Source organism: Anolis sagrei, chromosome 13, assembly GCF_037176765.1.
Source record: "Anolis sagrei isolate rAnoSag1 chromosome 13, rAnoSag1.mat, whole genome shotgun sequence".
Taxonomy (NCBI): Eukaryota; Metazoa; Chordata; class Lepidosauria; order Squamata; family Dactyloidae; genus Anolis; species Anolis sagrei.
Genome location: NC_090033.1, coordinates 17,847,359 through 17,870,512, shown reverse-complemented (window position 1 = coordinate 17,870,512; position 23,154 = coordinate 17,847,359). Strand labels below are relative to the sequence as shown.

The 23,154-nt window shown below is 43.5% G+C and overlaps 1 protein-coding gene across 1 annotated transcript; it reads left to right on the top strand.

Annotated features, from left to right (window-relative positions):
- The first annotated feature begins 333 nt into the window (after positions 1-333).
- LOC137097784 (basic phospholipase A2 homolog 2-like) lies at positions 334-18,899 on the top strand. Its single transcript, XM_067472916.1, has 4 exons — positions 334-376; positions 3,198-3,345; positions 15,053-15,159; positions 18,718-18,899. The coding sequence occupies exons 1-4, from the start codon at positions 334-336 to the stop codon at positions 18,897-18,899; spliced, it is 480 nt and encodes a 159-aa protein (XP_067329017.1).
- The last annotated feature ends 4,255 nt before the right edge of the window (positions 18,900-23,154 follow it).

Genomic DNA, 23,154 nt, shown 5'->3' with positions numbered 1-23,154 from the left:
TGATTGTAGGTGAACTATAAATCCCCGCAACTACAACTCCCAAACGTCAAGGTCGAGAAACACCGTTTCAAAGGGTCTCGTTCCCATCTGGAACATCAGGACATTGAATCAAGGAACGGAATACATTACTTCTATTTATGCCGCCGCCTCCGGAGCAAACTAGATTTTCCAGTTTCGGGGATGGAAATTATAATTAGAGAGAGTTTCGGAAAGTTCAGTCCTGAACGGAGGAATCGAATCGAGAAGAGCCCAGAGAAATTATTATTATTATTATTATTATTATTATTATTATTATTATTGGTTTGTTTGTTTGTTTGTTTATATTTACGAAGAATGGGGAGGACGTCCTTGTTTCAAATGGTGATCGTCGTCCTTTGTAAGTAACGACAAACTATCATAGTATTTATTTGTCGTGTCAGGAGCGACTTGAGAAACTACAAGTCGCTTCTGGTGTGAGAGAATTATATTTACATTAGAATATCGATCATATTCTGATTTGATATTTATTATTATTACGTTTTTTTTATTATTAGTAATATTACATGTAATATAAAACATTGTAATTATAATTCCACACCAGTGGAGAGAGTAAGGAACACTGGGATGCCCGTGGTGGAGGAAACACATACAATCTAGGATGGAATTGTCCCCATAGGAAAGCCTTCCCTTGGGTGGTGGGCAGTGTTGTGTTGGTGGAGGACAGTAGCAGAGCTCTTGGACATATTCATGATGCCAATGGAGAGGGTAAGGAACACTGGGATGCCCAGGTGGAGGAAACACATACAATCTAGGATTGAATTGTCCCCTAGATTGGGTGGTGGGAAGTGTGGTGCTGGTGGAGGACATCAGCAGAGCTCTTGGACATGTTCATGGCGCCAATGGAGAGAGTAAGGAACACTGGGATGCCCGTGGTGGAGGAAACACATACAATCTAGGATGGAATTGTCCCTGTATGAAAGCCTTCCCTTGGGTGGTGGGCAGTGTTGTGTTGGTGGAGGACAGTAGCAGAGCTCATATTCATGATGCCAGTGGAGAGGGTAAGGAACATTGGGATGCCCTTGGTGGAGGAAACACATACAATCTAGGATGGAATTGTCCCCGTAGGAAAGCCTTCCCTTGGGTGGTGGGCAGTGTTGTGTTGGTGGAGGACATCAGCAGAGCTCTTGGACATGTTCATGGCGCCAATGGAGAGAGTAAGGAACACTGGGATGCCCTTGGTGGAGGAAACACATACAATCTAGGATTGAATTGTCCCCTAGATTGGGTGGTGGGAAGTGTGGTGCTGGTGGAGGACATCAGCAGAGCTCTTGGACATGTTCATGGCGCCAATGGAGAGAGTAAGGAATACTGGGATGCCCGTGGTGGAGGAAACACATACAATCTAGGATTGAATTGTCCCCTAGATTGGGTGGTGGGAAGTGTGGTGCTGGTGGAGGACATCAGCAGAGCTCTTGGACATGTTCATGGCGCCAATGGAGAGAGTAAGGAACACTGGGATGCCCGTGGTGGAGGAAACACATACAATCTAGGATGGAATTGTCCCTGTATGAAAGCCTTCCCTTGGGTGGTGGGCAGTGTTGTGTTGGTGGAGGACAGTAGCAGAGCTCTTGGACAGTATTGTGTTGGTGGGCAGTGTTGTGTTGGTGGAGGACAGTAGCAGAGCTCATATTCATGATGCCAGTGGAGAGGGTAAGGAACATTGGGATGCCCTTGGTGGAGGAAACACATACAATCTAGGATTGAATTGTCCCCTAGATTGGGTGGTGGGAAGTGTGGTGCTGGTGGAGGACAGTAGCAAAGCTCTTGGACATGTTCATGGCGCCAATGGAGAGAGTAAGGAATACTGGGATGCCCGTGGTGGAGGAAACACATACAATCTAGGATGGAATTGTCCCTGTATGAAAGCCTTCCCTTGGGTGGTGGGCAGTGTTGTGTTGGTGGAGGACATTAACAGAGCTCTTGGACATATTCATGATGCCAATGGAGAGGGTAAGGAACACTGGGATGGCCATGGTGGAGGAAACACATACAATCTAGGATGGAATTGTCCTTGTTGAAAAGCCTATAAAACATTGTAATTATAATTCCACACCAATGGAGAGAGTAAGGAACACTGGGATGTCTGTGGGGGCGGAAACACATAAAATCTAGGAAGGAATTGTCCCTGAATGAAATATTATATGTATATAATATATATTCCACACCAGTGGAGAGAGTAAGGAACACTGGGGTGTCTGTGGGGGAGGAAACACATAAAATCTAGGAGGAAATTGTCTCCGAATGAAATATTATATTTATATATATTATATTATATTATATTATTATAATATAATTATAATTCCACACCAGTGGTGAGAGTAAGGAACACTGGGATGTCTGTGGTGGAGGAAACACATAAATAGTAATATTATTAGTAATATTACATGTAATATTAAATACTATGAAATATTATTTCATAATTTTTCCCTGGATGAAATATTATATGTATATGTATATTGTACTACACCATTATATAGTGATATTATTAGTAATATTACGTGTAATATAAAATATGTAATTATAATATCATATTATTAGTAGTATTGTATAATTATTATATTATATTATATTATTATCATAGTACAACATCAGCATTATATATTACTATATTGTACTACACCATTATATAGTGATATTATTAGTAATATAAACTATTATAATTCCACACCAGTGGAGAGAGTAAGGGACACTGGGATGTCTGTGGTGGAGGAAACCCATACAATCTACGAGAAAATTGTCCCCGGACGAAATATTATATGTATATATATTATATTATATTATATAGAATATATTATATTATATTATCTAGAATGATTAGAATAGTACAATATCAATAATATATATTTCTACACCATTATATAGTAATATTATTAGTAAAAATACATGTAATATAAAATATATAGTTATAATATCATATTATTATTATTATTATTATTATATTGTATAATATAATATTATAAATATTATATTATATTATTAGCATAGTACAATATCAGTATTATATATTACTATATTGTACTACACCATTATATAGTCATATTATTCGTAATATTACATGTAATATAAAATATTATAATTATAATTTCAAACCAGTGGAGAGAGTAAGGAACACTGGGATGTCCCCGAATATGTGTGTGTGTTCTCTCCCTTTTTCCTAGCTGTTTCCACTGTTCCTGGAAAGGAGGAAGACCGTGAAAAGATGGTGACGGATGTGGTCAAAGTGAATGGGAGCCTCTTCCGATCCTATGGTTGCTATTGCGGGACTGAAGGCCTGGGCAGCGGAGAACCCAAGGACTACATCGATATGTACATAGCAGGGCACGCATGATGCGCTTAGAATCGGGACCCTCCTCAATCTTCATCTTCTCTTTCATTCTCATCTCCATCTCGATCTCCATCTTCACTTTCATTCTCATCTCCATCTCCATCTTCACTTTCATTCCAATCTCCATCCCGATCTTCATCTTCACTTTCATTCTCATCTCCATCTTCACTTTCATTCTCATCTCCATCTCGATCTCCATCTTCACTTTCATTCTCATCTCCATCTGGATCTCCATCTTCACTTTCATTCCGATCTCCATCTCGATCTCCATCTTCTCTTTCATTCTCATCTCCATCTCCATCTCCATCTTCACTTTCATTCCAATCTCCATCCCGATCTTCATCTTCACTTTCATTCTCATCTCCATCTCCATCTCCATCTTCACTTTCATTCTCATCTCCATCTCGATCTCCATCTTCACTTTCATTCTCATCTCCATCTCGATCTTCATCTTCACTTTCATTCTCATCTCCATCTCGATCTCCATCTTCACTTTCATTCCAATCTCCATCTCGATCTCCATCTTCACTTTCATTCCGATCTCCATCTCGATCTCCATCTTCACTTTCATTCCGATCTCCATCTCGATCTCCATCTTCACTTTCATTCCGATCTCCATCTCCATCTCCATCTTCACTTTCATTCCGATCTCCATCTCGATCTCCATCTTCACTTTCATTCTCATCTCCATCTCGATCTTCATCTTCACTTTCATTCTCATCTCCATCTCGATCTCCATCTTCACTTTCATTCCGATCTCCATCTCGATCTCCATCTTCACTTTCATTCTCATCTCCATCTCCATCTCCACTTTCATTCTCATCTCCATCTCGATCTTCATCTTCACTATCAATCCGATCTCCATCTCGATCTCCATCTTCACTTTCATTCCGATCTCCATCTCGATCTTCATCTTCACTTTCATTCTCATCTCCATCTCGATCTCCATCTTCACTTTCATTCTCATCTCCATCTCGATCTCCATCTTCACTTTCATTCTCATCTCCATCTCGATCTCCATCTTCACTTTCATTCCGATCTCCATCTCGATCTCCATCTTCACTTTCATTCCGATCTCCATCTCGATCTCCATCTTCACTTTCATTCTCATCTCCATCTCCATCTCCACTTTCATTCTCATCTCCATCTCGATCTTCATCTTCACTATCAATCCGATCTCCATCTCGATCTCCATCTTCACTTTCATTCCGATCTCCATCTCGATCTTCATCTTCACTTTCATTCTCATCTCCATCTCGATCTCCATCTTCACTTTCATTCCGATCTCCATCTCGATCTCCATCTTCACTTTCATTCTCATCTCCATCTCGATCTCCATCTTCACTTTCATTCCGATCTCCATCTCGATCTCCATCTTCACTTTCATTCCGATCTCCATCTCGATCTCCATCTTCACTTTCATTCCGATCTCCATCTCGATCTCCATCTTCACTTTCATTCCGATCTCCATCTTCACTTTCAATCCGATCTCCATCTCGATCTCCATCTTCACTTTCATTCCGATCTCCATCTCGATCTTCATCTTCACTTTCATTCTCATCTCCATCTCGATCTTCATCTTCACTTTCATTCTCATCTCCATCTCGATCTCCATCTTCACTTTCATTCTCATCTCCATCTCGATCTTCATCTTCACTTTCATTCTCATCTCCATCTCGATCTCCATCTTCACTTTCAATCCGATCTCCATCTCGATCTCCATCTTCTCTTTCATTCTCATCTCCATCTCAATCTCCATCTTCACTTTCATTCTCATCTCCATCTCGATCTTCATCTTCTCTTTCATTCTCATCTCCATCTCAATCTCCATCTTCACTTTCATTCTCATCTCCATCTCGATCTCCATCTTCACTTTCATTCTCATCTCCACCTCGATCTCCATCTTCACTTTCATTCTCATCTCCATCTCGATCTTCATCTTCACTTTCATTCTCATCTCCATCTCGATCTCCATCTTCACTTTCATTCTCATCTCCATCTCGATCTCCATCTTCACTTTCATTCTCATCTCCATCTTGATCTTCATCTTCACTTTCATTCTCATCTCCATCTCGATCTCCATCTTCACTTTCATTCCGATCTCCATCTCGATCTATATCTTCACTTTCATTCTCATCTCCATCTCGATCTCCATCTTCACTTTCATTCTCATCTCCATCTCGATCTCCATCTTCACTTTCATTCTCATCTCCACCTCGATCTCCATCTTCACTTTCATTCTCATCTCCATCTCGATCTTCATCTTCACTTTCATTCTCATTTCCATCTCGATCTCCATCTTCACTTTCATTCTCATCTCCATCTCGATCTCCATCTTCACTTTCATTCTCATCTCCATCTCGATCTCCATCTTCACTTTCATTCTCATCTCCACCTCGATCTCCATCTTCACTTTCATTCTCATCTCCATCTCGATCTTCATCTTCACTTTCATTCTCATCTCCATCTCGATCTCCATCTTCACTTTCATTCTCATCTCCATCTCGATCTCCATCTTCACTTTCATTCCGATCTCCATCTCGATCTCCATCTTCACTTTCATTCCGATCTCCATCTCGATCTCCATCTTCTCTTTCATTCTCTTCTCCATCTCGATCTTCATCTTCACTTTCATTCTCATCTCCATCTCGATCTCCATCTTCACTTTCATTCTCATCTCCATCTCGATCTCCATCTTCACTTTCATTCTCATCTCCATCTCGATCTCCATCTTCACTTTCATTCTCATCTCCACCTCGATCTCCATCTTCACTTTCATTCTCATCTCCATCTCGATCTATATCTTCACTTTCATTCTCATCTCCATCTCGATCTCCATCTTCACTTTCATTCTCATCTCCACCTCGATCTCCATCTTCACTTTCATTCTGATCTCCATCTCGATCTCCATCTTCTCTTTCATTCTCTTCTCCATCTCGATCTTCATCTTCACTTTCATTCTCATCTCCATCTCGATCTCCATCTTCACTTTCATTCTCATCTCCATCTCGATCTCCATCTTCACTTTCATTCTCATCTCCATCTCGATCTCCATCTTCACTTTCATTCTCATCTCCACCTCGATCTCCATCTTCACTTTCATTCTCATCTCCATCTCGATCTTCATCTTCACTTTCATTCTCATCTCCATCTCGATCTCCATCTTCACTTTCATTCTCATCTCCATCTCGATCTCCATCTTCACTTTCATTCCGATCTCCATCTCGATCTCCATCTTCACTTTCATTCTGATCTCCATCTCGATCTCCATCTTCTCTTTCATTCTCTTCTCCATCTCGATCTTCATCTTCACTTTCATTCTCATCTCCACCTCGATCTCCATCTTCACTTTCATTCTCATCTCCATCTTGATCTTCATCTTCACTTTCATTCTCATCTCCATCTCGATCTCCATCTTCACTTTCATTCCGATCTCCATCTCGATCTATATCTTCACTTTCATTCTCATCTCCATCTCGATCTCCATCTTCACTTTCATTCTCATCTCCATCTCGATCTCCATCTTCACTTTCATTCTCATCTCCACCTCGATCTCCATCTTCACTTTCATTCTCATCTCCATCTCGATCTCCATCTTCACTTTCATTCTCATCTCCATCTCGATCTTCATCTTCACTTTCATTCTCATCTCCATCTCGATCTCCATCTTCACTTTCATTCTCATCTCCATCTCGATCTCCATCTTCACTTTCATTCCGATCTCCATCTCGATCTCCATCTTCACTTTCATTCTGATCTCCATCTCGATCTCCATCTTCTCTTTCATTCTCTTCTCCATCTCGATCTTCATCTTCACTTTCATTCTCATCTCCACCTCGATCTCCATCTTCACTTTCATTCTCATCTCCATCTTGATCTTCATCTTCACTTTCATTCTCATCTCCATCTCGATCTCCATCTTCACTTTCATTCTCATCTCCATCTCGATCTATATCTTCACTTTCATTCTCATCTCCATCTCGATCTCCATCTTCACTTTCATTCTCATCTCCATCTCGATCTCCATCTTCACTTTCATTCTCATCTCCACCTCGATCTCCATCTTCACTTTCATTCTCATCTCCATCTCGATCTTCATCTTCACTTTCATTCTCATCTCCATCTCGATCTCCATCTTCACTTTCATTCTCATCTCCATCTCGATCTCCATCTTCACTTTCATTCTCATCTCCATCTCGATCTCCATCTTCACTTTCATTCTCATCTCCACCTCGATCTCCATCTTCACTTTCATTCTCATCTCCATCTCGATCTATATCTTCACTTTCATTCTCATCTCCATCTCGATCTCCATCTTCACTTTCATTCTCATCTCCACCTCGATCTCCATCTTCACTTTCATTCTGATCTCCATCTCGATCTCCATCTTCTCTTTCATTCTCTTCTCCATCTCGATCTTCATCTTCACTTTCATTCTCATCTCCATCTCGATCTCCATCTTCACTTTCATTCTCATCTCCATCTCGATCTCCATCTTCACTTTCATTCTCATCTCCATCTCGATCTCCATCTTCACTTTCATTCTCATCTCCACCTCGATCTCCATCTTCACTTTCATTCTCATCTCCATCTCGATCTTCATCTTCACTTTCATTCTCATCTCCATCTCGATCTCCATCTTCACTTTCATTCTCATCTCCATCTCGATCTCCATCTTCACTTTCATTCCGATCTCCATCTCGATCTCCATCTTCACTTTCATTCTGATCTCCATCTCGATCTCCATCTTCTCTTTCATTCTCTTCTCCATCTCGATCTTCATCTTCACTTTCATTCTCATCTCCATCTCGATCTCCATCTTCACTTTCATTCTCATCTCCATCTTGATCTTCATCTTCACTTTCATTCTCATCTCCATCTCGATCTCCATCTTCACTTTCATTCCGATCTCCATCTCGATCTATATCTTCACTTTCATTCTCATCTCCATCTCGATCTCCATCTTCACTTTCATTCTCATCTCCATCTCGATCTCCATCTTCACTTTCATTCTCATCTCCACCTCGATCTCCATCTTCACTTTCATTCTCATCTCCATCTCGATCTCCATCTTCACTTTCATTCTCATCTCCATCTCGATCTTCATCTTCACTTTCATTCTCATCTCCATCTCGATCTCCATCTTCACTTTCATTCTCATCTCCATCTCGATCTCCATCTTCACTTTCATTCTGATCTCCATCTCGATCTCCATCTTCTCTTTCATTCTCTTCTCCATCTCGATCTTCATCTTCACTTTCATTCTCATCTCCACCTCGATCTCCATCTTCACTTTCATTCTCATCTCCATCTTGATCTTCATCTTCACTTTCATTCTCATCTCCATCTCGATCTCCATCTTCACTTTCATTCCGATCTCCATCTCGATCTATATCTTCACTTTCATTCTCATCTCCATCTCGATCTCCATCTTCACTTTCATTCTCATCTCCATCTCGATCTCCATCTTCACTTTCATTCTCATCTCCACCTCGATCTCCATCTTCACTTTCATTCTCATCTCCATCTCGATCTTCATCTTCACTTTCATTCTCATCTCCATCTCGATCTCCATCTTCACTTTCATTCTCATCTCCATCTCGATCTCCATCTTCACTTTCATTCTCATCTCCATCTCGATCTCCATCTTCACTTTCATTCTCATCTCCACCTCGATCTCCATCTTCACTTTCATTCTCATCTCCATCTCGATCTTCATCTTCACTTTCATTCTCATCTCCATCTCGATCTCCATCTTCACTTTCATTCTCATCTCCATCTCGATCTCCATCTTCACTTTCATTCCGATCTCCATCTCGATCTCCATCTTCACTTTCATTCTGATCTCCATCTCGATCTCCATCTTCTCTTTCATTCTCTTCTCCATCTCGATCTTCATCTTCACTTTCATTCTCATCTCCATCTCGATCTCCATCTTCACTTTCATTCTCATCTCCATCTCGATCTCCATCTTCACTTTCATTCTCATCTCCATCTCGATCTCCATCTTCACTTTCATTCTCATCTCCACCTCGATCTCCATCTTCACTTTCATTCTCATCTCCATCTCGATCTATATCTTCACTTTCATTCTCATCTCCATCTCGATCTCCATCTTCACTTTCATTCTCATCTCCACCTCGATCTCCATCTTCACTTTCATTCTGATCTCCATCTCGATCTCCATCTTCTCTTTCATTCTCTTCTCCATCTCGATCTTCATCTTCACTTTCATTCTCATCTCCATCTCGATCTCCATCTTCACTTTCATTCTCATCTCCATCTCGATCTCCATCTTCACTTTCATTCTCATCTCCATCTCGATCTCCATCTTCACTTTCATTCTCATCTCCACCTCGATCTCCATCTTCACTTTCATTCTCATCTCCATCTCGATCTTCATCTTCACTTTCATTCTCATCTCCATCTCGATCTCCATCTTCACTTTCATTCTCATCTCCATCTCGATCTCCATCTTCACTTTCATTCCGATCTCCATCTCGATCTCCATCTTCACTTTCATTCTGATCTCCATCTCGATCTCCATCTTCTCTTTCATTCTCTTCTCCATCTCGATCTTCATCTTCACTTTCATTCTCATCTCCACCTCGATCTCCATCTTCACTTTCATTCTCATCTCCATCTCGATCTTCATCTTCACTTTCATTCTCATCTCCATCTCGATCTCCATCTTCACTTTCATTCTCATCTCCATCTCGATCTCCATCTTCACTTTCATTCCGATCTCCATCTCGATCTCCATCTTCACTTTCATTCTGATCTCCATCTCGATCTCCATCTTCACTTTCATTCCGATCTCCATCTCGATCTCCATCTTCACTTTCATTCCGATCTCCATCTCGATCTCCATCTCCACTTTCATTCTCATCTCCATCTCGATCTCCATCTTCACTTTCATTCTCATCTCCATCTCGATCTCCATCTTCACTTTCATTCTCATCTCCATCTCGATCTCCATCTTCACTTTCATTCTCATCTCCATCTCGATCTTCATCTTCACTTTCATTCTCATCTCCATCTCGATCTCCATCTTCACTTTCATTCCAATCTCCATCTCGATCTCCATCTTCACTTTCATTCCGATCTCCATCTCCATCTCCATCTTCACTTTCATTCTCATCTCCATCTCGATCTCCATCTTCACTTTCATTCTCATCTCCATCTCCATCTTCACTTTCATTCTCATCTCCATCTCCATCTTCATCTTCACTTTCATTCTCATCTCCATCTCGATCTCCATCTTCACTTTCATTCCAATCTCCATCTCGATCTCCATCTTCACTTTCATTCCGATCTCCATCTCGATCTCCATCTTCACTTTCATTCTCATCTCCATCTCGATCTCCATCTTCACTTTCATTCTCATCTCCATCTCGATCTTCATTTTCACTTTCATTCTCATCTCCATCTCGATCTCCATCTTCACTTTCATTCTCATCTCCATCTCGATCTTCATCTTCACTTTCATTCTCATCTCCATCTCGATCTCCATCTTCACTTTCATTCTCATCTCCATCTCGATGGAGATCGGAATGAAAGTGAAGATGGAGATCGAGATGGAGATCTTCATCTTCACTTTCATTCTCATCTCCATCTTGATCTCCATCTTCACTTTCATTCCCATCTCCATCTCGATCTTCATCTTCACTTTCATTCTCATCTCCATCTCGATCTTCATCTTCACTTTCATTCTCATCTCCATCTCGATCTTCATCTTCACTTTCATTCTCATCTCCATCTCGATCTTCATCTTGACTTTCATTCTGATCTCCATCTCGATCTCCATCTTCACTTTCATCTTGATTTCCATCTCAATCTCCATCTTTATTTTAATCTTGGTCTCCATTTTGATTTCCATCTTCACTTTCAATACGATCTTCATCATCTTCACTTTCATTTTGATCTCCATCTTGAGTTCATCTTCATTTTCATCTTGATCTCCATCCCGATCTCCATCTTCACTTTCATTTTGATTTCCATCTTAATTTTCAACTTCACTTTCATTCTGATCTCCATGTCGATCTTCATCTTGACTTTCATTCTCATCTCCATCTTGAGCTTCATTTTCACTTTCATTCTGATCTCCATCTTGATCTCGATCTTCACTTTCCTTCCGATCTCCATCTTGATCTTCATCTTCACTTTCCTTCCAATCTCCATCTCGATCTTCATCTTCACCTTCATTCCAATCTCCATCTTCATCTTCACTTTCATTCCCATCTCCCATTTCGATCTCCATCTTGACTTCCATTGTGATCTCCATATCTATCTTTATCTTGACTTTCATTCTGTTCTCCATCTTGAGCTTCATCTTCACTTTCATTCCGATCATCATCTCAATCTTCATCTTCACATTCAATCCGATCTCCATCTCCATCTTCACTTTCATTTTGATCACCATCTTGAGTTTCATCTTCATTTTCATCTTGATCTCCATCTTCACTTTCATTTTGATTTCCATGTTGATGTTCATCTTCACTTTCATTCTGATTTCCATGTCGATCTTCATCTTGACTTTCATTTTGTTCTCCATCTTGAGCTTCATTTTCTCTTTCATTCTGACCTCCATCTTGATCTCGATCTTGACTTTCATTCCGATCCCCATCTCGATCTCCATCTTCACTTTCATTCCGATCTCCATCTCGATCTTCATCTTCACTTTCATTCCGATCTCCATCTCGATCTTCATCTTCACGTTCAATCCGATCTCCATCTCCATCTTCACTTTCATTTTGATCACCATCTTGAGTTTCATCTTCATTTTCATCTTGATCTCCATCTTCACTTTCATTCTGATTTCCATCTTAATCTTAATCTTGACTTTCATTCTGATCTCCATCTCGATCTTCATCTTCTCTTTCATTCTCATCTCCATCTCGATCTCCATCTTCACTTTCATTCCGATCTCCATCTCGATCTCGATCTTCACTTTCATTCTGATCTCCATCTTGATCTCCATCTTCACTTTCATTCTGATCTCCATCTCCATCTTCACTTTCATTCCCATCTCCCATCTCGATCTCCATCTTGACTTCCATTGTGATCTCCATGTCTATCTTTATCTTGACTTTCATTCTGTTCTCCATCTTGAGCTTCATCTTCACTTTCATTCTGATCTCCATCTCGATCTCCACCTTCACTTTCAATCCGATCTCCATCTTCATCTTCACTTTCATTTTGATCTCCATCTTGAGTTTCATCTTCATTTTCACTTTGATCTCCATCTCGATCTCCATATTCACTTTCATTTTGATCTTCACTTTCACAGCCTTCATCTCCATCTTCATGATCTCCATCTTCTTCATCTCCACCTTCTTCACAATCTCCATCTCCACTTTCATCTTGTTCTCCATTTCCACCTTGATCTTAATCCCTAGCTTGATATTTCTGTCTTCATCTCCATCTTCAACTTAATCTCAATCTTCTCTTTCACTTTCATCTTCACCTTGATTGTTCGTTTTCTGTTATTATTATTAAATTATTATTATATTGTCAGGAGTCAGTTTCTGACGGCATGAAGTCATCACAAATTCCCTCCGTGACATCCTGACTGAATCATCCTGGCTGAAGCAGGGGACAGGGAAAAGGCAGAACTACTTAATGCCTTCTTTGCCTCGGTCTTCTCACAAAAAGAGAGTCTTCAACCTCAGCAAGATGGAGTGGGTGAGGGATTGGAGGACATCCAACCCCAAATTGGGAAAGAAGTCGTCCAGGAATACCTGGCCGCTCTTAATGAGTTCAAGTCCCCTTTCAGGACCAGATCAACTCCACCCCAGAGTATTGAAGCAACGAGCGGAAGTCATTTCGGAACCATTGGCAACCATCTTTGAGAGTTCTTGGAGAACGGGAGAAGTTCCAGCAGATTGGAGGAGGGCCAATGTGGTCCCAATCTTCAAGAAGGGAAAAAAGGACGACCCAAACAACTACCGTCCGGTCAGCCTCACGTCGATACCGGGCAAGATTCTGGAAAAGATTGTGAAGGAAGCGGTCTGCAAACACTTAGAAACAAATGCAGTCATCGCTAAGAGTCAACATGGATTTATCAAAAACAAGTCATGCCGGACTAATCTGATCTCTTTCTTCGATAGAGTCACAAGCTGGGTAGATGCGGAGAATGCCGTGGATGTAGCGTGTCTGGATTTCAGGAAGGCCTTCGACAAGGTCCCCCATGACCTTCTGGCAAGGAAACTAGTCCAATGTGGGCTAGGCAAAACTACGGTGAGGTGGATCTGGAATTGGTTAAGTGGACGAACACAGAGAGTGCTCACTAATGCTTCCTCTTCATCTTGGAAAGAAGTGACAAGTGGAGTGCCACAGCAGGGTTCCGTCCTGGGCCCGGTCCTGTTCAACATTTTTATTAATGACTTAGATGAAGGGTTAAGACACAAAAGAGACGTGCACAAGAAGTGGAAAAAGGGAGAAATCACCAAAGAAGAATTCAAACAAATAGCCACAAGCAGGGTTCCGTCCTGGGCCCGGTCCTGTTCAACATCTTTATTAATGACTTAGATGAAGGGTTAAGACACAAAAGAGACGTGCACAAGAAGTGGAAAAAGGGAGAAATCACCAAAGAAGAATTCAAACAAATAGCCACAAGCAGGGTTCCGTCCTGGGCCCGGTCCTGTTCAACATCTTTATTAACGACTTAGATGAAGGGCGAGAAGGCAGGATCATCAAGTTTGCAGACGACACCAAATTGGGAGGGATAGCCAATAGTCCAGAGGACCGGAGCAGAATTCAAAACGATCTTGACAGATTAGAGAGATGGGCCAAAACTAACAAAATGAAGTTCAACAGTGACAAATGCAAGATACTCCACTTTGGCAGAAAAAATGAAATGCAAAGATACAGAATGGGGGACAATGCCTGGCTCGAGAGCAGTACGTGTGAAAAAGATCTTGGAGTCCTCGTGGACAACAAGTTAAACATGAGCCAACAATGTGATGTGGCGGCAAAAAAAGCCAATGGGATTTTGGCCTCAGGCATCAATAGGAGCATAGTGTCTAGATCTAAGGAAGTCATGCTACCCCTCTATTCTGCTTTGGTTAGACCACATCTGGAATACTGTGTCCAGTTCTGGGCATCACAATTCAAGAGAGATATTGACAAGCTGGAATGTGTCCAGAGGAGGGTGACTAAAATGATCAAGGGTCTGGAGAACAAGCCCTACGAGGAGCGGCTTAGGGAACTGGGCATGTTTAGCCTGAAGAAGAGAAGGCTGAGAGGAGATATGATAGCCATGTATAAATATGTGAGAGGAAGCCGCAGGGAGGAGGAGGGAGCAAGCTTCTGCTTCCTTGGAGACTAGGATGCAATGGAACAATGGCTTCAAACTACAAGAGAGGAGATTCCATCTGAACATTAGGAAGAACTTCCTGACTGTGAGAGCCATTCAGCAGTGGAACTCTCTGCCCCGGAGTGTGGTGGAGGCTCCTTCTTTGGAAGCTTTTAAGCAGAGGCTGGATGGCCATCTGTCAGGGGTGATTTGAATGCAATATTCCTGCTTCTTGGCAGAATGGGGTTGGACTGGATGGCCCAGGAGGTCTCTTCCAACTCTTTGATTCTATGATCCTATATCCATTTCAAAGCAAAACCAGCTTGTGAGTGGTTATTCAATATTGCTATATAGATCCTACAGCCTGACATATATATATTTTCCATTTTCAGGTGCTGCCAGATCCTCAACTGCTGCTACGAGGTTTTGAAGCTTTCCAGGTGTGACGCCAAAGCCATCAGCTATAAATATATTTACGACGGAGAAAACGTTGAATGCTGTGAGTCTTTATTCCCTTCCTTCCTTCCTTCCTTCTCTCTATTCACTTCCTTCTTCTCTCCCTTCTCTCTCTTTGCTTCCTTCCTTCTCTCTTTTCACTTCTTTCCTACCTTCCTCACTTCCTTCTTACCTCCTTTCTTTCCTTCCTTCTCTCTTCAATTCCTTCCTTCTTCATTTCCTTCCTTCTCTCTCTTCACTTCTTTCCTCCCTTCCTTCATTCCTTTTACCCTTCCTTCTTCCTCTCTGGTGGACAATTACTTCTCAAAATAGGTGGCCTGTCTCTTTGCTGATTCTTCCTCTCCTTCCTTATTTCCTTCCTTCGCTCTCTCTTAACTTCTTTCCTTTCCCCTTCCTTCCTTCCTTCCTTCCTTCTCTCTTAACTTCCTTCCTTCTTTCCTTCTTTCTTTTTCTTTCTCACTCACACCCTTCCTTCTTTCTCTCTCAATTTCCTTCTTTCTTTCATACTTTCTTTCTTTCTCACTCCCTCCCTCCCTTCCTTCTTCCTCTCTCAATTTCCTTCCTTCCTTCCTTCCTTATTTCTTTTTCTTCTATATTCTTCTTCTATATCTTTTTCTTTCTCACTCACTCCCTTCCTTCTTCCTCTCTCAATTTCCTTCTTTCTTTCCTTCTTCCTTCCTTCCTTATTTCTTTTTCTTTCTCACTCACTCCCTTCCTTCTTCCTCTCTCAATTTCCTTCTTTCCTTCCTTCCTTCCTTCTTTTTCTTTCTCACTCACTCCCTTTCTTCTTTCTCTCTCAAATTCCTTCTTTCCTTCCTTCCTTCCTTCCTTCCTTCTTTCATTTTTTCTCACTCACTCCCTTTTTTCTTTCTCTCTCAATTTCCTTCTTTCCTTCTTTCTTTCCCTCCTTCCTTCCTTCCTTCTTTCTTCCTCACTCACTCACTCCCTTCCTCCTTTCTCTCTAAACTTCCCTTCTTTCTCTCTTAACTTGCTTCTTTCCTTCCTTTCTTTCCTTCTTTCTTTCTCACTCACTCCCTTTCTTCTTTCTCTCTCAATTTCCTTCTTTCCTTCTTTCTTTCCCTCCTTCCTTCCTTCCTTCTTTCTTCCTCACTCACTCACTCCCTTCCTCCTTTCTCTCTAAACTTCCCTTCTTTCTCTCTTAACTTGCTTCTTTCCTTCCTTTCTTTCCTTCTTTCTTTCTCACTCACTCCCTTTCTTCTTTCTCTCTCAATTTCCTTCTTTCCTTCCTTCCTTCCCTCCTTCCTTCCTTCCTTCTTTCTTCCTCACTCACTCACTCCCTTCCTCCTTTCTCTCTAAACTTCCCTTCTTTCTCTCTTAACTTGCTTCTTTCCTTCCTTCCTTTCTTTCCTTCTTTCTTTCTCACTCACTCCCTTTCTTCTTTCTCTCTCAATTTCCTTCTTTCCTTCTTTCTTTCCTTCCTTCCTTCCCTCCTTCCTTCCTTCCTTCTTTCTTTTTCTTTCACACTCACTCCCTTTTTTCTTTCTCCCTATATTTACTTTTTTCCTTCCTTCCTTCCTTCCTTCCTTCCTTCCTTCCTTCCTTCCTTCCTTCCTTCTTTTTCTTTCTCACTCACCCCCTTTCTTCTTTTTCTTTGACGCCAAAGCCATCAGCTATAAGTATATTTACGACGGAGAAAACGTTGAATGCTGTGAGTCTTTATTCCCTTCCTTCCTTCCTTCTCTCTATTCACTTCCTTCTTCTCTCCCTTCTCTCTCTTTGCTTCCTTCCTTCTCTCTTTTCACTTCTTTCCTACCTTCCTCACTTCCTTCTTACCTCCTTTCTTTCCTTCCTCTCTCTTCAATTCCTTCCTTCTTCATTTCCTTCCTTCTCTCTCTTCACTTCTTTCCTTCCTTCCTTCATTCCTTTTACCCTTCCTTCTTCCTCTCTGGTGGACAATTACTTCTCAAAATAGGTGGCCTGTCTCTTTGCTGATGCTTCTTCTCCTTCCTTATTTCCTTCCTTCCCTCTCTCTTAACTTCTTTCCTTTCCCCTTCCTTCCTTCCTTCCTTCCTTTTTTCTTATTAGATATGGTGGTTGAATTCTTCTCAAGATGACAGCCATTTTGGGGCAGCTTGTCTCCTTGCTGATACTTCATCTCCTTTCCTCCCTTCCTTCCTTCTCTCTTAACTTCCTTCCTTCCTTCCTTCCTTCCTTCCTTCCTTCCTTCCTTCCTTCTTTCTTTTTCTTTCTTTCTTTCTTTCTTTCTTTCTCACTCCCTTCTTTCTCTCTGCTTCCGTCTTCCATTGTTCTTTCTTCCCGACAGACATGGTGGTTGATTCATTCTCAAAATGGTGGCCATTTTGGTGTGGCCTGTCTCCTTGCTGACACTTCCTCTCCTTTTTTCCTCCTTCCCTTCCTTCCTTCCTTCCTTCCTTCCTTCCTTCCTTCCTTCTCTCTTAACTTCCTTCCTTCTTTCCTTCTTTCCTTTTCTTTCTCACTCACACCCTTCCTTCTTTCTCTCTCAATTTCCTTCTTTCTTTCATACTTTCTTTCTCACTCACTCCCTCCCTCCCTTCCTTCTTCCTCTCTCAATTTCCTTCTTTCCTTCTTTCCTTCTTTCCTTCCTTATTTCTTTTTCTTCTAAATTCTTCTTCTATATCTTTTTCTTTCTCACTCACTCCCTTCCTTCTTCCTCTCTCAATTTCCTTCTTTCCTTCCTCCCTTCCTTCCTTATTTCTTTTTCTTTCTCACTCACTCCCTTCCTTCTTCCTCTCTCAATTTCCTTCCTTCCTTCCTTCTTTTTCTTTCTCACTCACTCCCTTTCTTCTTTCTCTCTCAAATTCCTTCCTTCCTTCCTTCCTTCCTTCCTTCCTTCTTTCATTTTTTCTCACTCCCTTTCTTCTTTCTCTCTCAATTTCCTTCTTTCCTTCTTTCTTTCCCTCCTTCCTTCCTTCCTTCTTTCTTCCTCACTCACTCACTCCCTCCTTTCTCTCTAAACTTCCCTTCTTTCTCTCTTAACTTGCATCTTTCCTTCCTTCCTTTCCTTCTTTCTTTCTCACTCACTCCCTTTCTTCTCTCTCTCTCAATTTCCTTCTTTCCTTCTTTCTTTCCCTCCTTCCTTCCTTCCTTCCTTCTTTCTTTTTCTTTCTCACTCACTCCCTTTCTTCTTTCTCTCTCAAATTCCTTCTTTCCTTCCTTCCTTCCTTCCTTCCTTCCTTCCTTCCTTCTTTTTCTTTCTCACTCACTCCCTTTCTTCTTTCTCTCTCAATTTACTTTTTTCCTTCCTTCCTTCCTTCCTTCCTTCCTTCCTTCCTTCCTTCTTTTTCTTTCTCACTCACTCCCTTCCTTCTTTCTCTCTCAATTTCCTTCTTTCCTTCTTTCTTTCCCTCCTTCCTTCCTTCCTTCTTTCTCACTTACTCACTCCCTTCCTCCTTTCTCTCTAAACTTCCTTCCTTCCTTCTCTCTTAACTTCCTTCCTTCTTTCCCTCTTAACTTCCTTCCTTCCTTCCTTCCTTCCTTCCCTTCTTTCTTCCTCTCTGTTTCTGTCTTCCGTCCTTCTTTTCTGTTTCCAAAATGGCGGCCATTTTGGTGTGGCCTGTCTCCTTGCTGACGCTTCCTCCTTTCCTTCCCTGGGCGGCAGGGATGGCGAACCGCTCTTCGTGGTGCGAGGCGAACGCGTGTTCCTGCGACCGGCACTTCTCCCTCTGCCTCCTGGACGCCCACGGCCTCTTCGACCGGGACCACCTCGCCCCTTCTTTGGGGCCCAGAGCGTGCGACGGAAGAAACCCCACCGAGTGCAACCTGGAAGGAAGCCCCTCCTGAAACCACAAGGCCCCACCCTTGGGACTCCCACCCCAGGACAGGAAGGAAGGAAGGAAGGGGGAAGGAAAGAAGGGAGGAGGGAGGAAGATAAGGAGGAAGGAAGGAAGGAGAAGGAAAGAAGGAAGGGAGCAGGAAGGAGGGAGGAAAAAAGGGGAAGAAGGGAGGGAGGGGGAGGAAAGAGAGAAGGAGGGAGGAAGATAAGGGGAAGAAGGGAGGAAGAAAGGGGAAGAAGAGAGGAAGAAAGGGAGGGAGGAAGGGAGGGAGGAAAGAGAGGAGGAAGGAGGAAGGAGAGAGGAAGATGAGAGAAAAGGGAGAAGGGTAGGGAAGGAGGGAGGAAGGAAGGAAGGAAGGAAGGAAGGAAGGAAGGAAATAAGAAAGGAGGAAAAAGGAGGAAGGAGGAAGGAAGAGAAGAGGAAAACGGGGAGGGTAGGGAAGGAAGAAGGAAGGAAGGAAGGAAGGAGGGAGGGAGGAGGGAGGAAGATAAGAGGAACAGGGAGGAGGGTAGGGAAGGAGGAAGGGAGGGAGGGAGAAAAGAGAGGAGGAAGGAGGAAGGAGAGAAGAAGATGAGAGAAAAAGGGAGAAGGGCAGGGAAGAAAGGGAGGGAGGGAGGGAGGGAGGGAGGGAGGAAGATGAGAGGAAAAGGGAGAAGGGTAGGGAAGGAGGAAGGAAGGAAGATGAGAGGAAGAGGGAGGAGGGTAGGGAAGGAGGAAGGAAGGAAGGAAGGAAGGAGGAAGGAAGGAAGGAAGGAAGGAAGGAAGGAAAGAATGGAGAAGGAAGGAGGGAGGAAGATGAGAGTAAGAGGGAGGAGGATAGGGAAGGAGGAAGGAAGGAAGGAAGGAAGGAAGGAAGGAAGGAAGGAAGGAGGAAGGAAGGAAGGAAGGAAGGAAGGAAAGAATGGAGAAGGAAGGAGGGAGGAAGATGAGAGTAAGAGGGAGGCAGATAGGGAAGGAGGAAGGAAGGAAGGAAGGAAGGAAGGAAGAAGATGAGAGGAAAAGGGAGGGTAGGGAAGGAGGAAGGAAGGAAGGAAGGAGGAAGGAAGGAAAGAATGGAGAAGGGAGGGAGGAAGATGAGAGGAAAAGGGAGGAGGGTAGGGAGGGAGAGAGGGAGAGAGGAAGGAAGGAAGGAAGGAAGGAAGGAAGGAAGGAAGGAAGAAGGAGAGAGGGAGGGAGGAAGATGAGAGGAAAAGGTTGAGGGTAGGGAAGGAGGAAGGAAGGATAAGGGGAAGAAGGGAGAAAGCGGGAAGAGAAGGAGGAAAAAAGGAAGGAAGAAATGGGGAAGCAGGAAGGGGAGGAAGGAAGGGGAAGGAGGGAAGGAGGAGGGGATAAAGGAAGGAAGGAAAGACGGAAGGAAGGAAGGAAGGAAGGAAGGAAGGAAGGAAGGAAGGAAGGAGGGAGGGAAGAAAATTCCTTGGAAGGTGTTCTCTCTGGCAGTCTTTAGTTCCTAGAGAGGACATTTTCCCATCAAATCCGTGAATAATTAAATCTGCAAACATGGAGGGCTGACGGCATGTGTCTAATTACATACTCTAGGCCAAGTTGGACCTGGACCAGGCTTGTCACACAGACCTGATATGCCAGGATTTGATTACTTGAGGGGTTTGGGGGGAATTGGTCTTTCTTTCTGGGAGTTGTAGTTCACCCACAAGGAAGGAAACAATGACCTCCACCAATGAGGGACATGGACCACACTTGAGTAACTCAACCTACTGGAGGGTTTTGAGGGCACTGACTCGTCATAGTGGGAGTTGTAGTTCACCCACAACAAAGGAAACTGTGACCTCCACCGATGATGGACCTGGACCACACTTGAGTAACTCAACCTACTGGAGGGTTTGAGGGGACTGACTCGTCACAGTGAGAGTTGTAGTTCACCCTCAATGAAGGGAACTGTGACCTCCACCGATGATGGACCTGGACCACACTTGACTAACTCAACCTACTGGAGGGTTTGAGGGGACTGACTCGTCATAGTGAGAGTTGTAGTTCACCCTCAATGAAGGGAACTGTGACCTCCACCGATGATGGACCTGGACCACACTTGACTAACTCAACCTACTGGAGGGTTTGAGGGGACTGACTCGTCATAGTGAGAGTTGTAGTTCACCCTCAATGAAGGGAACTGTGACCTTCACCGATGATGGACCTGGACCACACTTGACTAACTCAACCTATTGGAGGGTTTGAGGGGACTGACTCGTCATAGTGAGAGTTGTAGTTCACCCTCAATGAAGGGAAGTGTGACCTTCACTGATGATGGACCTGGACCACACTTGACTAACTCAACCTACTGGAGGGTTTGAGGGGACTGACTCGTCATAGTGAGAGTTGTAGTTCACCCTCAATGAAGGGAACTGTGACCTTCACTGATGATGGACCTGGACCACACTTGACTAACTCAACCTACTGGAGGGTTTGAGGGGACTGACTCGTCATAGTGAGAGTTGTAGTTCACCCTCAATGAAGGGAACTGTGACCTTCACTGATGATGGACCTGGACCACACTTGACTAACTCAACCTACTGGAGGGTTTGAGGGGACTGACTCGTCATAGTGAGAGTTGTAGTTCACCCTCAATGAAGGGAACTGTGACCTTCACTGATGATGGACCTGGACCACACTTGACTAACTCAACCTACTGGAGGGTTTGAGGGGACTGACTCGTCATAGTGAGAGTTGTAGTTCACCCTCAATGAAGGGAACTGTGACCTTCACTGATGATGGACCTGGACCACACTTGACTAACTCAACCTACTGGAGGGTTTGAGGGGACTGACTCGTCATAGTGAGAGTTGTAGTTCACCCGCAATGAAGGGAACTGTGAACTTCACTGATGATGGACCTGGACCACACTTGACTAACTCAACCTACTGGAGGGTTTGAGGGGACTGACTCGTCATAGTGAGAGTTGTAGTTCACCCTCAATGAAGGGAACTGTGACCTTCACTGATGATGGACCTGGACCACACTTGACTAACTCAACCTACTGGAGGGTTTGAGGGGACTGACTCGTCATAGTGAGAGTTGTAGTTCACCCTCAATGAAGGGAACTGTGACCTTCACTGATGATGGACCTGGACCACACTTGACTAACTCAACCTACTGGAGGGTTTGAGGGGACTGACTCGTCATAGTGAGAGTTGTAGTTCACCCTCAATGAAGGGAACTGTGACCTTCACTGATGATGGACCTGGACCATACTTGACTAACTCAACCTACTGGAGGGTTTGAGGGGACTGACTCGTCATAGTGAGAGTTGTAGTTCCCCCGCAATGAAGGGAACTGTGACCTTCACTGATGATGGACCTGGACCACACTTGACTAACTCAACCTACTGGAGGGTTTGAGGGGACTGACTCGTCATAGTGAGAGTTGTAGTTCACCCTCAATGAAGGGAACTGTGACCTTCACTGATGATGGACCTGGACCACACTTGACTAACTCAACCTACTGGAGGGTTTGATTGGAAAAGAGTAATAGAGTTCTGTGTCATCTGCGTAGAGATGACACCCAACTCCAAAACTCCGGATGACCTCTCCTAGCAGTTTCATGTAGATGTTAAAAAGCATGGGAGATAAAATAGAGCCTTGCGGGACCCCACAGGTCAACGGCCAGGGGTCCGAGCAGGCATCTCCCAGCTTCACCATCTGGGTTCGTCCCTCCAGGAAGGACCAGAGCCATGACAAAACCGTGCCCCCGAGACCCATCCCAGAGAGTCGACCCAAAAGGAGACCATGATCGATGGTATTGAAAGCCGCTGAGATGTCCAAGAGGACCAATAGGGTCACACTCCCTGTTGCCTTGGTGGATGACCTCCGTAGAGAGCTGGACAGGGGGAGTGTGACTCTGTTGGTCCTCTTGGACATCTCAGTGGCTTTCGATACCATCGATCATGGTATCCTTCTGGGACGACTCTCTGGGATGGGCCTTGGAGGCACTTTGGTCGCCTTGGTGGATGACCTCCATAGAGAGCTGGACATGGGGAGTGTGACCCTGTTGGTCCTCTTGGACATCTCAGCGGCTTTCGATACCATTGATCATGGTATCCTTCTGGGACGACTGGAGCCACGACAGAACCGTGCCCCTTGGACCCATCCCGGAGAGTCGTCCCAGAAGGATACCATGATTGATGGTATCGAAAGCCGCTGAGATGTCCATGAGAACCAGCAGGGTCACACTCCCCCTGTCCAGTTCCCTACGGAGGTCATCCACCAAGGCGACCAAGGCCGTCTCAGTGCCGTGGCCAGGCCTGAAACCAG

Bases quoted from the DNA above. Each gene is read 5' to 3' on its own strand.
- LOC137097784 (XM_067472916.1), top strand. From the start codon at position 334: ATGGGGAGGACGTCCTTGTTTCAAATGGTGATCGTCGTCCTTT. The intron at 377-3,197 runs GTAAGTAACGAC...CCTTTTTCCTAG, and splicing joins AATGGTGATCGTCGTCCTTT to CTGTTTCCACTGTTCCTGGA. The intron at 3,346-15,052 runs GTACATAGCAGG...TTCCATTTTCAG, and splicing joins CCCAAGGACTACATCGATAT to GTGCTGCCAGATCCTCAACT.